The sequence below is a fragment of the Gallinula chloropus genome (assembly GCF_964237585.1).
Source record: "Gallinula chloropus genome assembly, chromosome: 4".
Taxonomy (NCBI): Eukaryota; Metazoa; Chordata; class Aves; order Gruiformes; family Rallidae; genus Gallinula; species Gallinula chloropus.
The window spans coordinates 81,564,854-81,589,468 of record NC_140088.1 but is presented as its reverse complement, the minus strand read 5'-3'; the positions used below and the strand labels follow the sequence as shown (position 1 = coordinate 81,589,468).

The 24,615-nt window shown below is 38.8% G+C and overlaps 1 protein-coding gene across 1 annotated transcript; it reads left to right on the top strand.

Annotated features, from left to right (window-relative positions):
* Window positions 1-1,849: 1,849 nt before the first annotated feature.
* NAF1 (nuclear assembly factor 1 ribonucleoprotein) lies at window positions 1,850-21,902 on the top strand (the record flags this gene model as incomplete). Its single annotated transcript, XM_084264097.1, has 8 exons — window positions 1,850-2,157; window positions 4,366-4,501; window positions 7,986-8,079; window positions 11,424-11,506; window positions 12,523-12,683; window positions 16,169-16,220; window positions 19,037-19,142; window positions 21,312-21,902. 8 exons carry the CDS (start codon window positions 1,850-1,852, stop codon window positions 21,725-21,727), a joined length of 1,356 nt encoding a protein of 451 aa, XP_084120223.1. The 3' UTR covers window positions 21,728-21,902.
* Between the last annotated feature and the right edge of the window lie 2,713 nt (window positions 21,903-24,615).

The following is a 24,615-nucleotide window of genomic DNA, read 5'->3' as shown; positions in this document are numbered from 1 at the left end:
GGCCAAGAACACACAGCATGGGCACAGGGCACAACCATCAGGTTGTAGTTTGGAGTCTGTAGGCTCACAGTCAGTGACTGACCACCAGATGATGCTTATCTTTGAAACATCTTCTGGGTTTTCCCATGGGTAAGTTGTGTTCAAGATAAGACACGTGTCCTGTCTCCTGAGTTATTATCAAGGGAAAGAGCTTTTAGTCACCACACACAGTGGCTGGGAGAGGGCAGGGGAAATTCCTCCTTTCTCTTCCACAGGACAAGATCCTGTGTGCGGCCAGATCTCTGTATGCCCAGAGGAAAGACCAAGACGCCAACATACTTCTCCACAAACTTCTGCTGGGCATTGGACAAATGCAAAAAAACCCTTTAAGCTCCAAACCAAAGGATAGTCATGGTGAACCTGGAGTATAAATGGACAATTATGTTGTGGTGAAATGGTTTGGTGATCTCAAAAATGTGGTTAGGTTTTCTAGAACTGGGTATTATTATAGAGTTATAGGTTACTATAGTAACTTGGTATTATAGAGCTCGTCTTAATTTTAATTACATGAATCTTCTGTGTGTTATCAGCATATTTATAAAATATTGAAGCTAATCTGTCCCAATAGGTCCCCAGCAACCTATTGCTATTAATAACTGTATCCTTGGCTGCATCAAAATCACCATGAGCAGAAGGTCATGGGAGGTGACTCTCCATCTTTACTCTGCTCTTGTGAGGTCCCATCTGGAGTACTGTGTCCAGCTCTGGGGTCCCCAGTACAAGAAAGACATGGAGCTCTTGGAGCAAGTCTAAAGGAGGGCCACAAAGATGATTGGAAGATGGAGTACCTCTCCAGTTAAGACAGGCTAAGAGAGTTGGGGTTGTAGCCTGAGGAAGGCTCCAGGGTGCCGTAATAGCTGCTTTCCAGTACCTGAAGGGGGGCTACAGGAAAGATGGAGAGGGTCTTTTTACAAGGGCACGTAGCAATAGGTAACTGGAGCACCTCTCCAGTTAAGATAGGCTAAGAGAGTTGGGGTTGTAGCCTGAAGAAGGCTCCAGGGTGCCGTAATAGCTGCTTTCCAGTACCTGAAGGAGGGCTACAGGAAAGATGGAGAGGGTCTTTTTACAAGGGCATGTAGCAATAGGACAAGGGGCAGTGGAGTTATGCTGAAGGAAAATTTAGATCACATATTTGTAAGAAATTCTTCTCAGTGAGGGTCATGAGGCACCGGAAGTTGTCCAGAGAAGCTGTGGCTGCCCCTGGATCCCTGGCAGTGTTCAAGGCCAGGTTGGATGGGGCTTTGGGCACCCAGGGAGGGTGTCCCCTGCTCATGGCAGGGGGTGGAACTAGGTGATTGTCCAACCAATTGTGTGACTCTACACAAAGCAGCAATAACCTTTAGCTCTGTCTTTCAGGTGAGCCTCATAGAAACAGAAGTAGGGCTTTTGGTTTAAATAAGCCATAAAACTGACTTAGCATGAAGATTTAAGCAAGCACAACTTATGACAAGACTCATTAACACTGCCTTCCATCAGTTTTTAACAGAACGGCTTATTTTAACAAGGGTCCAGACCAGCTAAATATCAGAGGCTATTACTGCTCCCAGACCCCCAATCCCGCTGCCCTTCCCCACGGACACGGCCCCTCAGCAGACCCCGGCTACCCCGGCTGCCCCTCCCGCCGTCACACTACGGCGCGTCACAGGAGGACACGCCCCTCCCGGGGCGCGCTCCATGGCCTACGCATGCGTCCTGCCCCTCACCAGGCCCCGCCAACCCGAGCGTCTCAGGGCAACAGGAAGTGGCGTGTGTCTGGGGGCGGGGCCGTTAGCCGCGTGGGGCGGCAGGAGCGGGAGCTCTGCGCGCCGGCATGGAGGCGCAGGCGGAGGTGTTGGCGCAGATGGAGAGCCTGGCGTTTGAGCCCAGCACCGGCGAGCCGGGCGAGGACGGGGTGTCGGCCGCTGAGGGGGCGGCGGGCGAGGGGCAGGCGGCGGGCGAGGGGCAGGCGGCGGGCGAGGGGCAGGCGGCGGGCGAGGGGCAGGCGGCGGGCGAGGAGGGGGAGCCGAACCCTTCGAGCCCCAGGGAGGGCGGTGGAGAAGATCAGGCCCCCCTGCAGCCGCCGCCGCCGTCGGGTCTCAGAGGGCTTTCTGCCGCCCCCCTCTCATCGGACTCGGACAGGTGGGTTTGGCCCCGGGGCGCTCCGCGGGTCGCTCTTTCCTCTCAGGTCTCTTCAGGCGGCGGCGCGTGTGGCCCGCGGCTCTGCTCAGCGTGCGAGGTGTCCGAGCCGCCTCCTGCCCCGCTGCTGCGGCTGCTCGCTCTCGCTTACCCGTTGGAGGTGGCGTTTTCCGTTACATTCCGCTAGAACTCTTACTGTTGAATTCACAAGCTTCCAAAATGACGGGTGTAAGGGGGTGGTGTGAAGGCGAGTTGGCGGCCTGTAGGTTGGTTGGGCCACCGTGACCGGTTGAGTGTTGTTTCCCATGGCCTTCATAGGCTGCCCTGCATCACTTGTGGCCAGATGCCAGCGGTGTAATTGCTGAAAAAAACCTCAATGTAGGATTCAGATTAAAGCACCTGCAGGTGTTAATTTGTGCCCTGATGTTGGCATCTCCGTGGAAAAGCTCATTCTCAGCCTGTATGTCCCTTATGAAGGGCTCCATCCTTGCAGCTGTGCTGTACTGTCCAGTATAGTTCTTGGAAGTTACCTTAGGTTAGGTGTGGATTCTTTCAGTCCTAGAAGCCTGCACACTTTGCCAGTTTCAGTGACTTTTGGGCCTTTGCAGTGAGGTGGGCATATGCTCCTTCTAACTGGTGGAGGCTGATAGGAAGTCTAATGATCTCTTAAAAAGAAGATACTGACCTTCATTTACAGTTAGTGGGTTAAAGCTTGACTATGGAAATGTTTTACTTGCTCAGTTCAAAGTTTTCCTGGATCATGAAATGATGGAGAGCAAAATTCTCGATCTATGGCAAGGGGCTCCACCTGTAGTCTTTTTTGATTCCAGACCTTGTTACACTGATGTTCAGATGAAGGTTAAAGATAAAAATTTCATAGCTTTAACTTATTTAGCTGACGACATGTACCTCAGATTTTTTTTTTCTTTCCTTTTTTTTTTCCTCCTTCCACTGGTTGCTCTTTGCTCCTGTAACTCATTTTTGTCTTTCTGCTATGTTGAGTTTTTTCCAAGAAGAGTGTATTTGGCTTTTTTTGGAAGGTTTGTTTGGAGAGATGTGCCTATTTGTTGTCTTTCCTGTCAGTGTTTGTTGGAAAAAAAATGCAGCAACAGGTAATTGGAAGCCACCCATTTGCTTGTGAAGAAGAGAATGCAATACCAAATCATCTACAAGGAAGTGCTTTCTGTATTTTACATATTACGTGTTAAATGCTTTTTTAATGGGCAGATCAGGTAAGAAAGGATAGGTGCAGTTTTATAAAAGCTTGCTTATCTCGGTGTGTCTTTATGTGAAGTTTGTAATGTGGTTTTTCAGTCATCGTTTGTTTCTTCCACCAACCCTTGAAGAACTTGGACTTTTGCTCAAAGAAGTATTTTGATATTAATAAAGACTTCTCTTACTGTGCTTTTAACTTTAACTATTAAGATTCTAAGACAAGAAACATCTCTTATATGCCAATAAGATAAACTGTGTGAATATGTGCTAGGGGAATTCAGACAGGCCATAAATTATGAACTAGTCTCTTTTATCTGCAAAAGTTAGATTTAGTTTCTTAGCCTTCATAGTGCAAGATGCATTGCTTGTACTAAATCATTTCTTGACTTTCATATAGTTTTATGTCAGTGTTGGGGTTGTAGAGTGACTGTGAGCTATAGCAAGTAGTTTAAGTGGTGCATAAAATGGAAATATGCTGATAGTGCATAGACACTGTGACCCTTATTTGTCTATATCTAGATACTGTACTGAAGTAACAACCATCCTGTGACTAATATCCCTTGCAAACCAATGGATTGTAGGTCCCAAACTGTGACTGTTGCATATGCCTGACAGAGGCAGCTATGCTGGTGCTGGACTTCTGCATGGGGTAGGCAGTGGGAGTAACTGAGTAAGGTGAACTTAAAGGGGTGATTGCTTTTGTGCTGCATGCCCTGTGCAAGAGTGAAACAATGGGAACGCAGGAGAGCCACTGTAGTTGCTAGTGTTTGCTCTGAACTGGCAAAGCTACTACTGTTCTGAGACTTTTTTTTTTAACCACCTTGTCCAGTGGTTTATAGGTTCAGGAAAGATTGCTCCTCTTATGTATACAAATGTATACATTAAAAAAACCCAAACATATCTGGTAACCAAAGGTGTTTGAGCAATGTATAATTACACCCTTTTTATCTGTAATGTAGAAGTATATATTCTAACTCTGGTGTTTGTTTTATTCAGTGATTCGGATTCAGACAGTTCATCAACTACATCCTCCTCTTCGTGCTCTTCTTCAACAGTATCTGAAGATGATCATCCAAATGAGAAGGATAACAGGTCTTACTGTGTTAAAACAAAAGATGAGTTGCCTATTGATGTAAGTATTACATGTTACCTCTTAAACCTTCTTCTAGTAACCCAGCTTAAAGTATTTTTACTGATGATGGTTTTAAGTCATTGCAGTACCTCATAGTTGAATGTACATGTTTACACTAGTTGAGACATAGCACAGTTAATAACTTAAAATGTCTTATTTTTCAGTATATTAAGACCCCTCTCAATTGAGGTTCACAGCTCCTTTGAGGTTCATATTTTTATAAAATCACAGTTGTAATTATTGAAAGCAACTGAATTTCTGAATACTGGATATTTTAGTACATTTTTTGTTTGTGTGTTGCAGGCTTTCATCATCCTTTCTCTACGTGAGAGACTTGAAGGTCTGATATGTTTTTCAGGCCTATTTCAAATGTTTAGCCTTGAGGTACAAATGTGAAATGTTGTATTGAGCATCCCAGAGGTTCAGGTTGCATTGCCTTTGCTCACTTAAGCAAAATTATTAGAGTGATCATAGAAATGGATTGTATTTGTTTTATTCTTTGATCCTTTTTTTTGCTGTGGCACTGTTTTATGTGTTGCACATCAGAACCTTAATCTGCATCAAGATACTTTCTTTTGGCTTTGGTTTTCGTGAATAACATTCTTTTTAAAGTAATGCTGCCATTATTCCTCTTTGTCTCAAAATTAGGAATGAGTTTTAGTAATGTGTGAACAGATGATTGGCTATGCATCACTTGTAATAGATTACAAATGGAAGGATAATATGATACTGATTTCAGTTTACAGTGAACAGTGTCTGTTTATCTGCTTCTGTACATTTCACTCTGTAAGATCTGCTTTCTGGAATGTGTGTGTCTCTCCATGGGCTGCAAGTGCTGGCAGACCCTTGCTCCAGTGCCGGTCACACATGTCCTCTATGTCTCCACCTGCTCCAGTGTGGGGCCTCTCCACAGGCTGCAGGTGGGGTCTCAGCCTTTTCCATGGGCTGTGGGGGGGGACATGTTCAACCATGGGTTTCTCCATGGGCTGCAGGGGCATCCTTTTCTGCGACACCTGGGGTGCCTCCTTCCCCTCCTCTTCCCTGGCCTTGGTGCATGCACAGTTTCTTACATCATCTCACTCCCTTCTCTGGTGGTAAAAAGTGTCTGCTTGCAGTGTTTTTCTCCTAAATGGGATTTCCAGAGGTGCTGTGACCACTGTTGATGGGCTTGGCCTTGGTCAACAATTGCTGTAGCCTTGAGTCAGATGGTGTTTATCCTCTCAGGCCTGCAGAGAGCTTATAGCTGCTTTTTGCAGAAGTCACCCCTACAGCCCCGCTTCTCCACCAGAATCCAGCCACCAGAACTACAACAAGCAGATATGTTGTGATACATTTAAGTTGCTTCAGTGCTCTGTAAGAGTTAGTAATGGAGTATTACATGACTGGAACGCAGAGGCTTTGATGTAGGTTAGTGGCAGCAGCAGGAGGTGGGAATATGTTGTTAATTCTTAAGTGGTGTCTCTAGAGACACAGCAAAGAAAAGCTCTTAGGATATTCTTTTGTCCCTGAAATTACCTGTGATTCTCAATCTTTGATTAACGTTATGTTCTAAAGGAGTAAACATCAGAGCAATCCCTGCTTAGGAGGACTTTGTTTTGAAGGATGATTAACGATAGAACCATTACAGGTGCTTCTGTGACAATGTTTTTGGGGTTTTTTTTTAAAGCACTGGACTTTTGAACGAAAATCTGTGCTCAAATAGATGTACTTAACAGGTACAATTCAACTTTTATCTCATTTATTGAAAGAAAATTGACGTTAGTCTGAAAATGCTTTGTTGATTTGCTCTTCTGTCTCATCAGAGATTAGCTTCAAGTCCAAGTGTTTTCAAAACATTGTCTGTCTTTTAAGTACTGGCCTGATTAATGTAATCAGTTAGCAAAGCTGTAGCTTTTTGCCAGTGATAGTTAATGAGAACTGAAGTTCTAGCAACTCCATTATTTACGGTCTCTTATACTCAGCCATTCTACAGTAACAGAATTAGTCTAAAATGTAGATTATTTTATATAAGTTTGAGGGTATACAATTTGAAAATTGAAATATACCACCTGATGGAGATGAAACATGATGAGTAGTCTTTTACCCAAAAGTCCCCAGTAATAGCTAACTTGTTAAGGTGTGGGTCAAAAATAAAATAAAAGTATTTAACTGGGATATATGCTTATGGCAAAAAACCTGCACGTATTAAGGTGTGGATCTGTTTTAGAAATGTCCTGCTTTGATGTGTAGGAGTGGCAGGTATTGTATACAGCATGGCATATTGGTGCATCTTACCAGTGTGAGATTTATGATGAGAATCTTGTGTCTCTTCCTTTGGCCTTTGACTTGCACTGGCAGCCATGACTGGGTTAAGCCTTAGCAGTGAAGCTGGTTTAATACTGTGCTATAGAAGGGTGTGTTGTTTCTGTCTGAATTTGTCTTGGTTTTCGTGTAAAGCTTTATGATCTGAGAAAGTCTTGACCTCTTTGAATTGCTCTGGAAGCATTTGCCAAGCACTTACATTAAGAGTGAAGATTTATCAGGTGAAGCTTTGATAAGGCAGGATGAGGCTCTTCCGTTGGAGAGGGTTTTTATTTCTGGTGATGATCTCTAAAAGTGTGGATGAGTGCTAAGTTTTAGAGACTACCTCCAAAATCAGAAGATGCTGAATTTGGAGGTAATTCTTACTTTACTTGCCTTTATCTTGTATTACCTATAGTCCATATTGGATTTACATGAGCATAGTATACACATAGAAATCTTAGTTTGAGTGAGTTGGAGGTGGATGATCAGGTCAGTGTTAATCAGCCTTTGGCAGCAGATTTACATCTGAGGAAAAAGTTTCATTTTAATACTGTTTGTCTAGTACTCATTTGTGTATCTGCAGTTTGAAGGTCTTATGGAAGTGTTTGCTATGATTATCCTTGTGTTAAATAAAACTTATGGCTGAAAAATATTTTTCTTTGTATAGGTGGTTGTGATATTTACATTGTAATGGTCTGAGTCATGGCACGAGTGGACAGACACCATTTTGTTGAATCAGATTATACATACCTGATATATTTCATATTTTACCTCTTGGTGTGGATTTTTTTCTGTCTTGCATTGAAAATGGTTACAAGTTGTCAGGTTTTTTTTTAATTGCAGACTCTCTAATTATTGTGCTGTACATGAGAACTTAATTTGTCTAACTTGAAGGTTCAAAAAAACCCCCAAAATATCTATCTGTTGCTCGTTTTCTCCAGTTTAGTAATATTTGCTTCCATGTTACTTCCAGTAGGTTATATATAGAGTAGTGTCTCAATACAAAAGGTGACTTCAGAAGTGACATTTCCCCAGCATGAGTTCATTTAGAATTATTCTGAAAGAGACAAATCAAACTAGATTTTTCTATTAAATCTTCAAAATACTAGGAGGTTTTTCTGATTGTCAGATTTATGCAGCAGCAGATTCATGAATGTCTCAGTGTGAGATTGTATTCTGAATGTTGACTTGTTATTTTCAGGAACTGCCTCCTGTTGAAGACTTATCAATAATTCTGCCTGATGATGTTGAACTGAAGCTCTTTGGGACAGTTTCCAGCATCATTGAGCAGCTAGGTAGGCAAGATATGTTTGATTTATCTAAAATTAATGAAATTTCCATTTGTCTTCTGTGTTAATTGTGCACTTAATTGTTCCCTCAAAGTGTCAGAACTGCAGCATTCTATGTGGTAGGGCAGAGGGCTGCTGAATGGGAACTCGTGACCACCAGATGCTGTTTGTGTTAAATTCCTTTTTGGTTGGTTTATGTCTTCTAAATGATTGAGACACGTATGTGTAACAGTTGCAGTAACTTTCATGTTCAGATATTTTTCATAAAAACACCTTATTTTTTTCCCACCATTTATTATGAACTTTAGATTAATTCTGGAAACAATAAAATTGAGTATTTGCTGTATTTCAAGATATATTCCAGTTACACATGCTATATTTAAATTACCTCCGCAAGGGTTGGAGGTGTATATCCTCATTGCACAGATGCAGTGCAATGCATTCCCAAGTGCTTACTTGTTAATATTTGAGGACCAAAAAAACCCTTGTTTCTTTAGCTAGTGTGTAGTAATGCTTGTTGGGAAATTGGTATATGAGGTATGTGTGTTCATTATTTATTTTTATTCATCCCACTTCTGGCACTTTGACCAAATAGAAGCTGCCAGTGTCAGCAGTCATAGGACAGCATAACTAACATGATTTATAAGTGCTGGAGGCTAAGCTTAATGGGATTGAGACATACAATGACTGTAAGCTTACAATATGTTTCAGATCTACCTGGGCCCTCAGTTTTTGATAGACTAAATTGAAGTTTTGCTGAAGCTGATATTAGTAAAATATCCATACTGTGTTTGGATTTAAGCTTACTTCAAGTGTTCCATTCTGCTTGAACTGTATTCAAAGCAATTTGCTTATGAAAATTAGAAATTAAGTTCAATTTTGAAGTTAAAGTATTTATGTTGAGTGGGGTACAAGAGAAAGCAAATAACCTTTTGTTATTAAGTTATCTTTTACTGTAAAAACCTCCAGGTAATACAGGCAATTCTTTTATGGTAGTTTTGTTGTTGGTTTGGAGTTAAATGTAATTTTATTAATGTGCAGGAAGCTGGCTTGAGAATGTGAAGGTTGTAATCTGGTCATCGTCCTTTTGTTCTACTTTGCCCTTTCTTCCTCACTGATAATAATGGGAACTTCAGAAAGGCAGTTGTCAGCTAAAATACAGTTTGAAAATAAAGTTTGAAAATAAGAGAAACAGTTGCAGCATAGTTTGTAATGATTCTTATTTTTTGATCTAGTATGTGAATGTTTGAACAAAGTTGATTGTTTAAAGACTTCAGTTTGAAAACTGTCCTTAATTCCTATTCCTCCTTGGTGTGTATAACCTTTTCAAAGCCTGTCAGTTTACTGATAGGTGTATTCTTGAGTCTGTATTCTAATTTATGTAACTGAAATATATGCATTGTTGGAATTTAGATTAGTTGGTGAAAATCAGAAAACAGACTCATATTCATACACGAAATAAAGCTGTAAGAATGAAATAAATCCCTAAGATACCTGTTGTATTTCTTCTTCTGGAAACAGGTGTCTTAGTGGCCTCAATTTCAATTATTTTGTGGCCATATTAGGGACTCTGCCAGCTAATTGTGGGTTGGCTTTTGATTTTTGAACTGAATTGATACCTGTGTATACCAGGTTTTGTATCTAGCATGAGGGGAGTTTGAGGTCTCCTCTGTAAACTGCAAATATTATTTTGGCACAACAGTAAGTACCCAGAACACTATGTGTCCCTTTGATGTATCGAAAGTCCCTGCTGTTCCTGTAACAACTGTCCACGTTCATCAGTGTGCAGTGTGTGATAGTTCCAAGTTGGCTGTTTCATACTTTGAGGTGAATTTAGGTCTAGAACAGTATTGGTTCATGCTTGCTTCACAGTACTGAAAGCAAGATGACAGTACTTTCAGTGGACTTTAGTTTCTGCTCAGTGTATCAAAGAATGTAACAGAACTTTTGCTGTGCTTTGCTTCAAGGTACTTAATGAGAAAAATTGGCTGTGTGTTGTAGCCTGGAAAGGAAACAGCTTCAGTATATATGAGAAACCTGCCCTTGGATTGCACTTAGGGCCCCAGAGGAGTAGATGCTGAGGATTTTGTGTGGGTTGGTGTAGGGGGAGCTGTAAGTCAAAGTGGCTGTAGGTGATAATGTGTCTCCTGGGTTTCATGGGCCTGGCATGACTCAATGTTTTCAGAATATTTTTCTTAGCCACTGGAAGACTGGGGGCTGTCTCTATGTGATCAATCGAGTTGTATCATTTTCAGGCTTGCTTGGTGTGTCACAAGGTGTTGACAAAGCTGAAGTTTTTGGTTGATGTGATGTTTGTTGCTTTAAGTCCTGTTATGCAAGTTTAGCAGTACTAATCTTGTTAGCTTTTGTTTGAGTCTGAGTGACATTTGAGTGCTTGAGTGACTTTATTTGATGATGGAGAGGCACTGAGAATGTTTAATTGAGCGTTCTGTTGTTTTAGAGGTTAGAAAAGATTGACATCAGAAGTTTTGACTGCAATGTTGCTAGGCCTTTTTATTGACAGATTTAAGCGTGATTCCTACTGAATGTAAAGGAAGACCCAGTATTTCTGCAGACTGAAGGGAAAAATTGAACTACTACTGGGAAAGAGGGAACTACTGTAAAGATTTCAGTAAAGAATAAGCTCTCTATATCTCTGAATGTGGGAAATGTAAAAATGAAGTAGCTTGTGTATTGCTATGTGTTTAATGGGGGAAGAATGTACTTCAGAGTCCAGAGTGTTAAGTGTGAAGACTTCATATTTTGAGCTACTAGAATGACTTGCTTGAGATTATATGACACTGAATTGCAGAAATGTATTTCCAAATGTGTATCTGTATACATGGAAGACACCACCTGTGACCAGACTGTGGACATCTTTTGTGTTCTGGTCCAATTCTTGTGGCTTACTAGAAGAAGCTGTAATGAATAGCTATCTCCATTCTTTTTTCCAGTAAGAGTTTCATTTGGAATACTAAGAAGGTGTAATATATGCATGCATCTGCCTTCAAAATGAACCAACCCCAGATCACTGATTTATTGCTGTTAGGCACTTAAGAAACATCCTGGATAAATACATGTGACACATGTATCCAAGACTTCTCTTTTGTGTCTGTCATCTGGTCTCTTTTCTCTGTCCCAGAAAACAATAATTTTATAAGAGGATCTAAATCTTACCACTCACCACTGGAGAAGGGGTGTATGATTTTAAGTAGTTTTGTGTGTGCACAAGAATTTTCAGGTGAGGTCTGTGAACTTCAGTAGACAAATAGTTTTGTTAGATTTCTCTGCAATTAACTACACACTGTCATTGAAAAAAGGTCTAATTGATTCTTTTGTTTCCATTTTAGTAATAATTGAATCACTGAGAGGTCTACCTCCAGTAAACGAGGAAAGCATAATTTTTAAAGAAGATCGTCAAGCAGCAGGAAAGGTGTGTGTGAAGCATAAACCCCTGTTAATCTAATATAGAATTCCAAGCATTCATTTATGTTCCAACAAGTAGTGTTGCAGTTGACTAAAGATTAATGTCTCATTGATAACTTTATTTTTCTTTGGCTTTGACTCTTGCTGTAGTCATCTCTCTTTTTAATCTCAAAAATTCCAAACCTGAAATTCATTGCATCTTTAGCAGAAACTCATCACACACTGTAATTCTCTTATTTTGTGACAGTGCTTGTGGAGAGGGAGAGGTTGCATTCAAGTGTATGGTGTTTTGAATAGCAAACAGGCTGTGCTCTTCTATTGCAAAGTCTAAAGAAATTAGAGTGAAGTTTCAGAAAAAGTGGGGAATATTTACATATTTACCCTCTGTAGCTCCAGTTTGAGGCCAGTGTGCACATTATGCAAGTACAGTGAGGAACACTTGCTGAGAGGGGTGTTGCATTGAATTTTTGTATGCTTTCTGGGGAAGGAAAGCCATCATCTGGAACAGTAAACTATAAGATCTTAGAATGCTAGATGTGAGCAAAACAAAAAAAACACAGCCTGAAATTGCAGACATTCTGTACAGCATTTCAGAATTCTCTGTTCCCCCTGGAACTGGGAGACAGACAGGGGAACTGACATAAAGGTCTCTTGTCAAGATGAACTTGGAGGAATAAATCATAAGGAAATTATTCCAGGTGTAAGTTATTTGAAAGCATAGTGGAGAGAGAAGAGATTTGACAAAAGGAAGGATTACTAAAGTACAAGAAGCAGACAGTGAAAGCAGTGCAGTTGGGTGGACAAAGGCAACATCAACATGCAAGAATTTTTCCATAGGTGGGGAAATACACTGTTAAAAAAAATGTGGTAATAAAACTAAAGCATGAAAGTAACTTTGTCTGGTGTGGTGTTTTGAAAAAGCAAGTTCTTGAAAGCATCTTAAAACTTCATGGTGTCTATAAAGAAATCAGCTGTCTATTTTTGGAGGTTGATTTAAACATTTTAATTTTGTTTGTGTTTCAGATATTTGAGATATTTGGTCCTGTTTTACATCCCTTTTATGTGTTAAGATTTAACAACTCTGAGCATATTAAAGCAAAAGGTATTAATGTGCAAGATAGCATGTATTTTGCTCCATCAGTGGAGGACTTCACCCAGTATATATTTGCAGAGAAACTAAAACAGTGAGTCTGACTTCTAATCTGGTTATAATGTATTTTTTAATATAGCTAAAAATACTGGAATAATGTTGAGTGTTGAGTGAGAAACTGTAGGACTAAGCTTGACAATTTTTTTCTGGTTTTAGGTATTCTCAGCTGTGTTGTGAAGGGTACAGAGTAGCTGTAAAGTAAAAGCTTCTAAAGGGTTATAATTGCTAAAGTTTAGTAGCTTCTTATTTTATTTAATATCTTAAGCTTGCTGTTGTTGTGTTACTTAAAATGTCATAACCAGAAAAAAATTCATTGATACTTCCCTCCCCCACACCCCGTCACACACATACATAGGCTTTGCAAACTGAACTTTCTGGATCTTGTTGCTCTTGAGATTCTTGTTTAATTTTATAATTTATGATAAACTTGTTTGGATTCTGAACAAGGTTGTGTTTATTTACTATTTTTTGTTTCATGTTACAAGGCCAGAACTAAAATTTAATTATCAGTGAATCTGTTATGCTGTTGGAGAATAAGAGCTCCATATGAAAATTACCTGCTGTAAATTAGGAAGGGGGGGAGGGATTTGAGTGGCAGTGTAGTATGATGTTCAGAAACTCCTCAGTAGTATTCATGTGTCCCAGTCTGACTGAGGAAATTAGCATGTATGAATAGGACTTATTGCCATTTAAAAGGAATTGTATTCAAAGATGCAGAATAAGAAAAAAAGCATAATAAATGACGGGTAGACATTAGTGTTCTAATTATTGATGAATAATTGTCTGAAATAACTATAAGCTAAAAAAATCCTTTGTCATAAAGTCATTAGTTCTGATCTGACTTGCAAATTTTTTCTGACTATAGCAAATAATATTGAAGTCTGCATTAATTGTAACTCTGCCAGTATTTGGTGTGAATAATTTTTTTCTTTAGTCATGCATGTAGCCAGGCCTGCAGAAGTCTTGTCTTTTTTTTTTCCCCCTTTGTTTTTTTTTCTCTCCCATTTCTTTGGAAGTGCATATTTTTTTCCTTTCAGTGAAGACCAAAATAGATCACTTTCTCACCCTGCTGCTTGTTTGTTTTTCTGCAGCATTTTGATGCCAGCTGGTCTTTGATTTGTGCCATTAAACTTTGTTGCTTAGCACAGTAACTGTGCAGACTTTAATCATCTGCTTACTGCATAAATAACTGTGTGCTGTACTCAGCATCTGAGACATGAGACTTATGTTTTACTTTGTTACATGCTTTCCGAGTAGTTCTAGAAACTAGTTGTTTTTTGGTAGTTCTTTACTATAGTAGGTGGTACAGAAATGAACACTAGGTAAGACATTACACACATTCATGACTGTTTCTTGCCCTGCATTAAAATAAGCAGTGTGAACACTTGTGTAATCTGACATAAACTGTCATTTCTAAATAATATGATTTGAACTACATTTCACTGAAACAGCATTTTATTTTGGAGTTCTATCAGTAAATTTCCTTAAACTTTTGTGAGGGAATTGGGACTGTTTGTTGAAGCTGCCTTTTTACAATGTAGGCATCATTGAAAATGAGTTTTAAAAAAATCTGTGCTATAAAGGCATAGATAGTAGGAAAGTTGAGCTTCAATCAGTGCTTTACAAGTAAACTTTTGGACCTTAGCAGATTGTGAATTTGATGACCAGTAATTTCTGTGTTCTGCTTTTCCTTAGTTTGTGTGCAGACCATATTATAGACTTAAAAGTTTTAGAAGCACTGTTCAAAACTCTGATGGTACTTTGAAAAGAAAAGGAATCAGAATTAAGATCTGAAAGAAACCTTAAGTTTGAAGCTTTTTATGAAATCTGGTATGCAATCTGCTTGCATTGTACAAAATTGCAATGCTATGAATAAGCCTTAAACTTGATAGCAAAATAAGTGAAAGTATAGTGTAAAACGTCTTGAATGCAAAACAGTTTTTCACTAAAAATAGATTTGTGTTGCATTGCCTGAAACACAAAGTAATTCTAAAGAAGCTCATGTATTTTCATGATTCCTCTGAGTCACCTTTTATTAGACTTCCAGATTTTACAGTATCTGGGTTCAGAACTCAAAGAATTAGTCTCTTGTTCTTTGCAGAAGATTATTAAGTATCTTCAGGCATGAAAAGTGGTTTGTGCTTTGCTAAAAATGTGGAAGGCTGCCTTGGGAGAGTGAGATAAGCTGCCTGAAGAACATAGAATTTTGCAGTCAGTAGTACTACATATTGCCTAGTGACCACATGTTGTGCATGCTGTGGTATTTCTAGCAGGTATGTAGTGCCTCAGAAATAACAAGATGAGGAGTAGAAACAAAGAAGTTAGTTAATAATATAAAAAAAAATAAACCATTAACTTTTCATCTTCACATAGGTAGGGACTTTGCTGCAGCTGAGAAATACTCACATAGAGCCCTTATCTTCCTTTCCTCCCTGTAACGTTTGATTCTAATTGAACTTTTAAATGGCTTGCATGCTAATACAATTTGCTAACTACTTGGTTATTAGAGCACTGATAAGAGTTCTCTCACTGAACACATTGCTTTTTATAATTATATGGTTCCATTTTGGAAGTAAGAATTTTCAGTCTTGCATTATTTTATATAGTTTGCATAGATAGGGATCATGTCTTGACATTTCAAACCAAAATACATTAAGTTTGCAAGCTGAGTGGAAAAAGCCTCCACAGACTTTAACAGCATAATTTCAATTTGTTCCACAAATCTATTGCTAATAAAATAAATTACTTGACTTTTTAGTGAAGTTCTTAAAATGGTGGGTGAAATAAGTGATACCATTTCAAATTAATTTTTGTTTGTCAGGCAAGGCAATTGAGTTTTGCTTCCTTAAGTATCTTTTACCTTTTGAATTTTAATTTTATCTTTACAACAAAATAGAACATGAAACTTAATTATCTATATGACACTGTATTAATAGAATTGTAATCCAAGCTTAGAGGTTTTTTTATCCAAATTCACTTTGATAGACGTGTTTAAGGAGTGTTGTACTAGATTAGTTTGTTGTTCTCTAACTGGAGATACGTGTTCTGAAACCAAAAGGCCAAGAAATCTCATGACTGCAGGCAGCATTTAGCATAAGAAAGTTGCAGTGAGTTACCTCAATTCAGGTTCAAAGCAATTCAGGTTCAAGAGAATGTGGTGAGAGAGTATTGGCCAAAACTTAGTGTTAGCTCTGTGAAATGTTTGGTCTTCAGTCAAAGAAGAAAGATTTTTCAAGGGACATATGTAGTCAAGGCCTAAGTTGACACAGACATTACTGTTCACTTAGGAACAACATTAAAAAAACCCAAATGCCTCTTTTAAAACAGGCAGCTCGTGATGTAGGAGATCTGATACCTTTAAGAAAGTGTTACCCTATTTGCTACAATACAGTTCTTGTACATTATTTATATTCTGAAATATTTTGGTACTAGGGGACTTGATGTTTCATAGTCTTTGTGTACCATCTTGATTATCTAACTTGGTTTTTGGTTTTTATTTTCTTTGTTTTTTTCTTTTAGGGAAAAAGGTTCAGATGCATCATGGAAGAATGACCAAGAACCACCACCTGAAGTAACTATAGTTTTGTGGTTGTTTGGGGGTTTTTTTTGGGTTTTGTTTTGCTGGGTTTTTTGGGTGGGGGTTTCTTGTTGTTGTTTATTGTTTCTGACTACACAAGATACATGTAGAAAAACTTATGTGCAGAGCAACTAACTAGCTTTTCTAATGCAGGCAAAAGTTGGGTATACCTCTCTTCATTGAAAAGGTCATGCTTTTCTTGGATAGTCCTCACAGTCAGTGTAGAGTACTAGTTGTCTTTTTTTACATTTTGCAATTGGGAAAATCTATGTCTTCAGTTCTTCTGATTCTTCAAGAACATGTTTGGCAACCTGAATGTTCAGGTTCGAGTAGCAGTGCTTTTACATTGCCTAATTTGCTTCTGCTACGGGGATTTTGTCTTTGCTGTTCTTTCACTGCAGGTTTGTCTTTTACCTTGCCACAAGCAATTGTTTGTCTTTAAAGGTCTGTTGGTACTCTGCAAACTGTACTACTTGGGCGTTTAAGATGCCTTCTTTGGAGTAACTTGATGCCTCCTTCATTGCATTCTTTGAACAGCTTCTCAGTAAGGTTCCCCCACTGTTTCCTGTTATAAAACACTAGTTTTATGAGAAATGTGCTTCTATACAAAGGTAATCATCCAGGGTCATGTAGAAGTGAGAGCTCACAATCATTGACCTGTCTTACTGTAGGCTATGTAAAGACTTCTTCAGTGACATCTGGGCTTCCTTTACTCCACTCTATACTTGTGATGACTATTCTTTTCTTCACAAAGAATTGCAAGACTGGCAGTTTTACTGAGGTGCTTTTATGAGATTTTTTTTTCTACCTCAACACTTGAGTTATTTTTGCTTTCAGTTTCTTCTTTATCTTACCTAAAATAGGTGAGAATCCTGGAAACCTTGTATCTATCATAGTATCCTTAAGACATCTTGCTTATCTGCTTGTTTTGAGTCTTCCAAAAGCTTGCATGGTTAGCATAGCTCTAAGCTATGTAGAATGTGCTATAATTAAATGGGAAAGATTTTTTTGTGGGTTGGTTTTCTTTTTAGTGTTCTAGCCAATTTTAGAATAGAATAGACTGTTCTGGTTGGAAGGGACCTACATGAGCATCTAGTCCAGCTGCCTGACTAATTCAGGCTGACCAAAAGCAAAAGTGTGCTGTTAGGGGTATTGTCCAAGTGCCCCAAATGCTGACAGGCTGCTGGCCTGTTCCATTGTTTGACCACACTCTTGGTAAAGAAACGCTTCCAGTTGTCCAGACTGAATATCCCCTGGCACAGCTTTATTGTTGCATGAACGTTAAATTAATCCATGATAGGCCTTTTCTGCTTGCTACTTTAAGGTAAATGGTAAGTGTTCCTTTTCTGGCGGGCTTGTAATTAGCCCAGCTTAACTGTGGACTCAGCAATACACTTTCTCTTGGCCCTGTCTTTGGGGTCATAGGATGACAAAGTCTGCTCTGTATGCTGCAAGGATAGCAGAGGGAGGTAACTGCATTTTCTCTATGAGGCAGCTTTTATGGACTGTCACATGGAGGTTAGCTAGCAATAGAAGGTACCTGTTGTTTGTTATTTCTACTCTGCTGGAGAATGGCGTATTGAAGTCCTTAGAAAAAGCAGATGATTGTACTTTGTGGTTGTGGTATGTATCACCTTGTATTTCCATGTGGCTTTTTTTTTGAGTAAAAATGTATTCCGGTTATGTAGAAGAGGAAATAGTTTTATTTGTAATTGACTTTTATGTGGATTTTTTAAAACGCTGTTTTAGTGATGTGTTTGAGATCAGTGTTCTTTATATAAATACAGCAGCACATCTCTAAGCAGAAAAAGCCTTTCTTTCAGAATTGGAAAGGGGGTACAAACCCTACCTATCTTTTTAAATCATATTGAGGAACTGTTTTGCAGGGAACTAATAATGCTGAAAGATTAACAACTTTTCCTCATACTAAATGTAAACTAGGATTCTATAGGTAGCAAAGCCTTGTGTAACAGGAATGCAGTGGCATTGAGTCTACAACATTCTCCAAAGCTGAAAATTCTTTTGGAATAAGGTTGCTATTGCAAATCTAATGAGAACAGGGTTACTAAATATGCTACGGAAATTTCCAGTTTAGACTAGAGATATATTTTTAATGCAGTGTAACTGTGCTAAGTATTTGTTGCCAAATTAATTTTTTTAAAAATCAGTATCTTAATTTATTGTCTACAGTTTGCCTGTTGAAAGCTCTTCCTTGGCAGTAACTACAACTCCCTTAGGCATTCCCTCAGTTACTGCTGTATTACTCTTTTCCTCTTGGTTTTGTTGAGACAGGTAAACTCTGTGTCTATTAGGACTACTTCATGGGAAGTGAAATAGAATTCTTGGTAGACTTTCCTCTAAATTACCTGTGTGGTCCTGAAGTCTTCCCTGCTGTTTTTGGGAGTAAGCTCTTCAAGATCCACATACAAGTCACTTTTTTGAGTGCTTGAATCTTGTATGTTGTGCAATAGTTGAATATTTTTTTCTAAAGAACATCTAGGCAATCAAGTTTGTGTTTGGTACTTGAATGCTGTTGTGTTAGGAAAACTAGAAGGAATAACTGAGAACTGTGTAATTGTCTTAAGACAAATTTGTGGAATGTTAAGTTATTGTGTTGAGAAGCCAGCTGAACACATGATGGATCTGGGAATGCGAAATAGGAAAGTGCAGCTTGAATATTCTTCTAAAGCTGACTGCAGGATGTCTTATTTTCTAAATAATGGTTATTGCTAGAACTGAAATTCCCTGTGCAGTCTTCATATGGCTTTGTTCTTTGTTCTCTGATTTCCTTTATTTTTTTTTTTAAACAGGCCTTGGATTTTAGTGATGATGAAAAAGAGAGGGAGGCGAAACAGAAGAAAAAGAAGCCTCAAAATCAAGGAAGGAAGAAACTCAAACCAGAAACAAATGCATCAAGTGAGTGAATGCTATGGGAGAATGCTTTTATCTGTTAAGCTGAGTTTGAAATACACAGTTACAGCTATCTTAGTTACTGAGCTTTCGTACAGCTAATCAATACTTCTGTGCTCGTCTGAGTGGTATTTGTGAATTGGTGGGTACATTCCTTATTTTCTGACATTTGTTTGTCAGTTGGGAAGAAACTACTATAGGTTTGTTTACCTAACTATGTACAGATTTTCACAATATACACAGCCTTCTTCACTTTCCTTTCTCCTGCTATTGACAGATCTGTTCCAGGTGTATGCTTGAAGTAGTGCTCTGTTGGCAATAACCAAATCTTCCTGTGCTTCTCTCATGCTTCTCTACTGACAAAACCTTTTGCTTTTTGGTTGCTGTTTTGGTTAAATCACATCCCTCTTTGTTCTCACTGGTCTACTTCTGTTGCTTGCTTTTCTCCCCACTTCCTTAAAATACTACTGAATCTTATTCCCTCCTCTCTGTCTCTCCTGCTGCTGCTGTTGGGTTTTTTCACTGTCTGCAGCACAGGGCTTCCCCCCATTGGTTTTCTTGGGCTAACTCCTTTTGTGAGTTTGCTGCTCTTCCTTTGTAAAGCTGCTAGACATTGGGCCCTGTTGTACCCCTTTTTCTCTTGATCTGCAGAGTCAGTAACTGTCCTGTTAACCATTTTACTCTGTGTACAGTACATATGTCCATTGTAACCTTAAAATAAAGCTGTTGTCTGTCTTGGATTGTTTTCACGGTCCTTCCTTAAGGGAAGGATCTGAGTCATGCCATACTTTCCCTTCATTGGTGATGGTTATTTTCTCTCCTGGTTTCTGCTTATCTAGCATATGGCATGTTTTCCATCATCTCCTTATTCTGCCAGCTTATTGCAGACCTGTCTTTGCCTAGGGCTTGCTGAAGCTGTTACTGAACTATATTCCATAACTGAGAACTCAACAGGAGGAACTGTCTCAATCTGTGAAGGGAGAATGGGTTATGCTTTGCGATGTTTTTCTGTAAATAACGTGGTATAAATCAACATTCTGTGCAATTCAGTTTGGCTGTGGAATTCAACATGGATATCTGGCAAATTGAGACATAAACTCAGTCTTGCTTGGTTGTATCTTCATAAAACTCAGTGTATTAAAATTTGCTCATTGTTACATTTTTTGAGAGGAGAAGGAAGGACAAGTGTTAACTCAAGTACTTTCATGTCAGTGCTTCTGAGACACCTCCATGCACCAAAAGGAGTCTTATGTCCTAGTACTCCATGAAAATGAGTAGGAATTTTGTTATCCAACTACCTTTCCGACTTAGCTTTTCAAAGTTGAAAATGTTCTGTGTAGTCTAGTGCCAAGGATTAGGTCCACACAGGTTCCTGAAATTCACAGGTTTTGTGCTGTGTTAATGTCCCTAAATACCTTTTTGCTGCTAGCCCTAAAATCGTTTCAAGATCATGTTTCAGTTTAAATTCTACAGCCTTCTGAGTATCTTATCATCTCTTTGGAACATTTTTTAATATTCCATTAATACTCTTATGATGCTTATATAAAGTGGCAGTACAGTTGTTATGAACCTTACACATATGCCCACAGTGATCTGTACAGGGAAGAAATAGTCTTTGAAAGATGAATGCTGAAACCTAATTGGCTAAAGGGGCAGGCTGCCTTTTTCTAATAGAGTTAGCTTATTTCATTAATTTCAGTTTAAATAGCTTCATGTCCCGTGTCTATGCTGTAATACTAACTCAGGTCTGAAAGCTGTATACCACTTCAGTGTAATGCAGTGTTAATTTATCTTCAGTTTTAAAATGTGTAGCTTTTAAGTCTTGTTTTAGATCAAAGCTTCCAAAATACTCAGTGTTCCCTTGATTCATTAATACAAATGAAAATGCCTGGAGGGAAAGAAAAGGCAATTTATTTTTTAATGACTGAATTTGCAACCCCTAGTATCATCTTTTCTCTATTACTCTGATAAAACAAGATGAGTTACTAAACAGTAGACTTACCAGTATTATTTCATTGTTTATGTATTATTTGCTAGTATTATTTGGGGATAAGATTATTTTTCAGGTTTCCTTGACTTCAGCTTGAAAGATTTGTGAGGACTAAATCTTTCAAAAGATAATACTAAAACTGTATGTTTTAATGTATTTGGTGATTTTTAAAATTTTTTTTTAAGGTGAGAATAAAGGACTTCATCAGTCAATGCAACAGCCTGCTTCAGGTTATTCAAGGGGATACCGTGGCAGAGGATTCTCCAGGGATTCATTTCCTCATCCTCCTCCGTGCCCCCCGGGTTTTTTGAGACCTCCAGTGAGACCGCCACAGCTGTACTCCTCAGACAATAGAATACATCAGGAATCTCCAGTGCTTCCACAGCCTCATAGAAAGGAAAATATGATGATGCAGCAGTATCCTTATCCTCCTCCAGTTTTTGGTTCCGTTAGCGATATGCATCAATTCCACCTTCCACCTTCAAATATGAATATGGTTTGGACAGGCCCAGACACATACAACTCAGCGTACCAATTTTTTCCACCGCCACCTCCTCCACCTCCTCCAGATAGCCATCCTTCTCAGTTCAGGCCTTACTAAGTTGCCATAAATGTGTATACAGAGAACTGCAGTTTAAAGAGAGGAAGCACAGTCTGCCAAGACTGTATTCCCTTATTTTGGAGTTCCTTTATGTCTTTGCAACAAGTAAATGAGGAGTTTGCTTTATGGGACATCTGTAGAAAACTATTTTTTTTCTATGTATGTTTCCTGTTTCAAAAAAGAAAACTATGATAAAATCAACTGAATATTAAATAATGTTTTATTTTTATATCTACTAGTTTGGGATGATAAAATAAAATCTTTTTGGAAACCGCTATGAAGTGGTATAGAATATTTTGTAATAAATTTAAGGATTTACATAACTGCTGTCTAACAGTGATGAGGATATATTGCATAGATGGTATTTCAGTATTTTAAGTGTGGTTGCATATTGCTATATAAACCATCTTAAATCCTGCAAATTTTGGAATCTGTTAGCATGGAAACTAAAAAATCTGACACCTAAATTTTAGGCTAGGTTTGCCACTACTTACATATGGTATATATTCCTCTTACCCAACTTAGAATGTTTTGTTCGTTGCATATTAAGTGAAAGACTGGAGCTGGGTGGTCTTTTTTTAAGTAGCTGGAGTAGCTAGATCAGAATTTAGGCCAGATTTAGTCTGTCAGATTGTGTCCTACAATAGCTGTAGAAGATGAGCTTAGTGATTAGATGTTGGGCAGTTAATTCTATAATGTAAAACTGCATGATATAGGGAAATTAGCATAATTTCTAGCTTGTCGTTGCTCATAGTGCAGAAATGCCCATGGATACATAAGGTACAGTATTCTGTCGGGGAGGAAGGAAATATGCTTGTTAAAATTTGTATCCAAAATGCAGATAATACTAGATTGCTCTTTCCTTGTCTTTAAAATCTGTCTTTCAAAATTACAAGGTTCATCAGCTCCCCCAGCTTGTTTCTAGGAGGGGACTGGAACTGTCAACTAAAGATAGCCTGGAACAATCTCCACCTCTCCAGAGGGTTGGTCCTCCAATTGTACCTCATTCATCTCCGTGGAAGTGGTTATGACCAGCTAGAGTGCAAACCCTGACACTGCATGAAGATTTTGCAGAGGGGGTAGGGGTGGCGAGGAAGAAATAACTGTGGAATGAAGACATCTTAAAGATGACTTTTCCACTGGAAAATCAAATTATTCAAAATGACTTTTGAATCCTTAATCAACAATGCAATTGCTTTGAACCATGAAACAGAACTGATAGAAGTGTGCAGTATGTATTTTTGTTCTCCAACTGATACTGGCCTCATTACTTTGAATATGTATTCAAAGGCTAATTAAGCTCTGGTTATGTTACTTAGACTTTATTTCCAAATAACTTAAGAATAGAGGAAAAAAAATAATAGAGGGCGGTACTGTCTTGTCAAGATGTTGGTACTGTGTATTATAATTTAATTTCAGACTTCTAAAGTTTCCTGTAATATACATAAGTAATAATTCTATTCTCTAATATATCTAAAACTACTATTTTATAAGCATACAACTTAGCAGTTTTTATAGATACCAAATTGTACAGAAAACAAGTACTGTACAGTGGCAACAGAATGTTTCAGAACATAAACCTGCTAATGTTTAACTTGGTTCTTGCAGATTTATATTTTTTCCAGTGATAGGAACATCCAGTTCTAGCCTGTTGCAGATGCTTACGTGTGGGGGAGAGAAGGGGGTGCATTTCTGTCTAAGCTGTAGTCCAGCTATCACCATTGCTAGTGATGTGTCACAGGTGTGAGTAAGCTCAGTACAGACTTATGAGACTGAGGCTCAGCAGGCTGGCTTTGAGCTTTCCTTTACTCCCCTGGAGCTTGCTCTTTTACTTGGTTTAGCTATAACAGCATTTGTTAATGACCTGGTGGGTATGTTTCACTTGATTTGTATGAACCTTTTTTTTTTAATTCCAATGGAATACACATAAGGGTTTTTATAGACAGCAGGAGCAAGTAGTGATTCTGTGTAGAATGGAGTATTTCTGCCTTTAAGATAAGATAGTGTAGAGGAGCAGAGACCTGACATAAGAGAAGCCTGAAGCACGTGCTGCGGTGGAGAGCAGCAGTTCCTGGGACATAAGAGACATGAGACATAGGCTGGCACTGGAAACCTTGGGGTTACAAACTACTCGCTGGAAATGCAATCCTGATTCTAGACAAGTCTTGTTTTGATTGTAAGAGAGAGAGGAAATATTTAACGTGTAATTAAAGGTGTGTGTAATTGTTAACAGGCAGATGAAGAAAGAGCAAGATGTTAACAGGTGAGTTACCAAACATAAAAGTGATCCCAAGCTGGTTAAGGGGGAAGAAACTGTCAACTGATGCTCGGATTCAGGATGCTGATGAGTTGCTCTGTGTTCCTGGCACAGATTGTTGCTATCAGCCTCAAGATCCAAAGGGTCAGTTCAAGGAGTGAGGTTGTAGGAAATACAACAATTGTAACTATCACTACTATTGACACCTTTTCTATGTATAGTAATGCTCACTTTTTCCTGCAATAATTGGATCTGGACTAACAACGATTTGGTTGGTCCATTACAATTTCAGTTATGCTAAGGAAGAGCCTCTTTTCCTACAATGTTTTGCTTGCACCAAAATCCAGTGTAAAGCTAGATTAATCAGAATGTAGTTTGACATACATTTATTATGGTCTAAGGAATTTTGTTAGTGCATGGTTGTTAATTGCAACACTGCTCAGTGTGCTGTCCGCTTGCTATTCAGAAAGCAGTGTAAATTTTCAGGAGTCTGGGGAGGTTAGAGCCTGAGGTGTGTTTGCAAGTTCAACTGTATGGGTGCACTTGGTATAGAAAAATTAATGTAATGGAAATACTGGTTTTGTGCCTTAACTCTTTGACAAAATGTCGTTGTTTTTGTGCACAGGCCTGT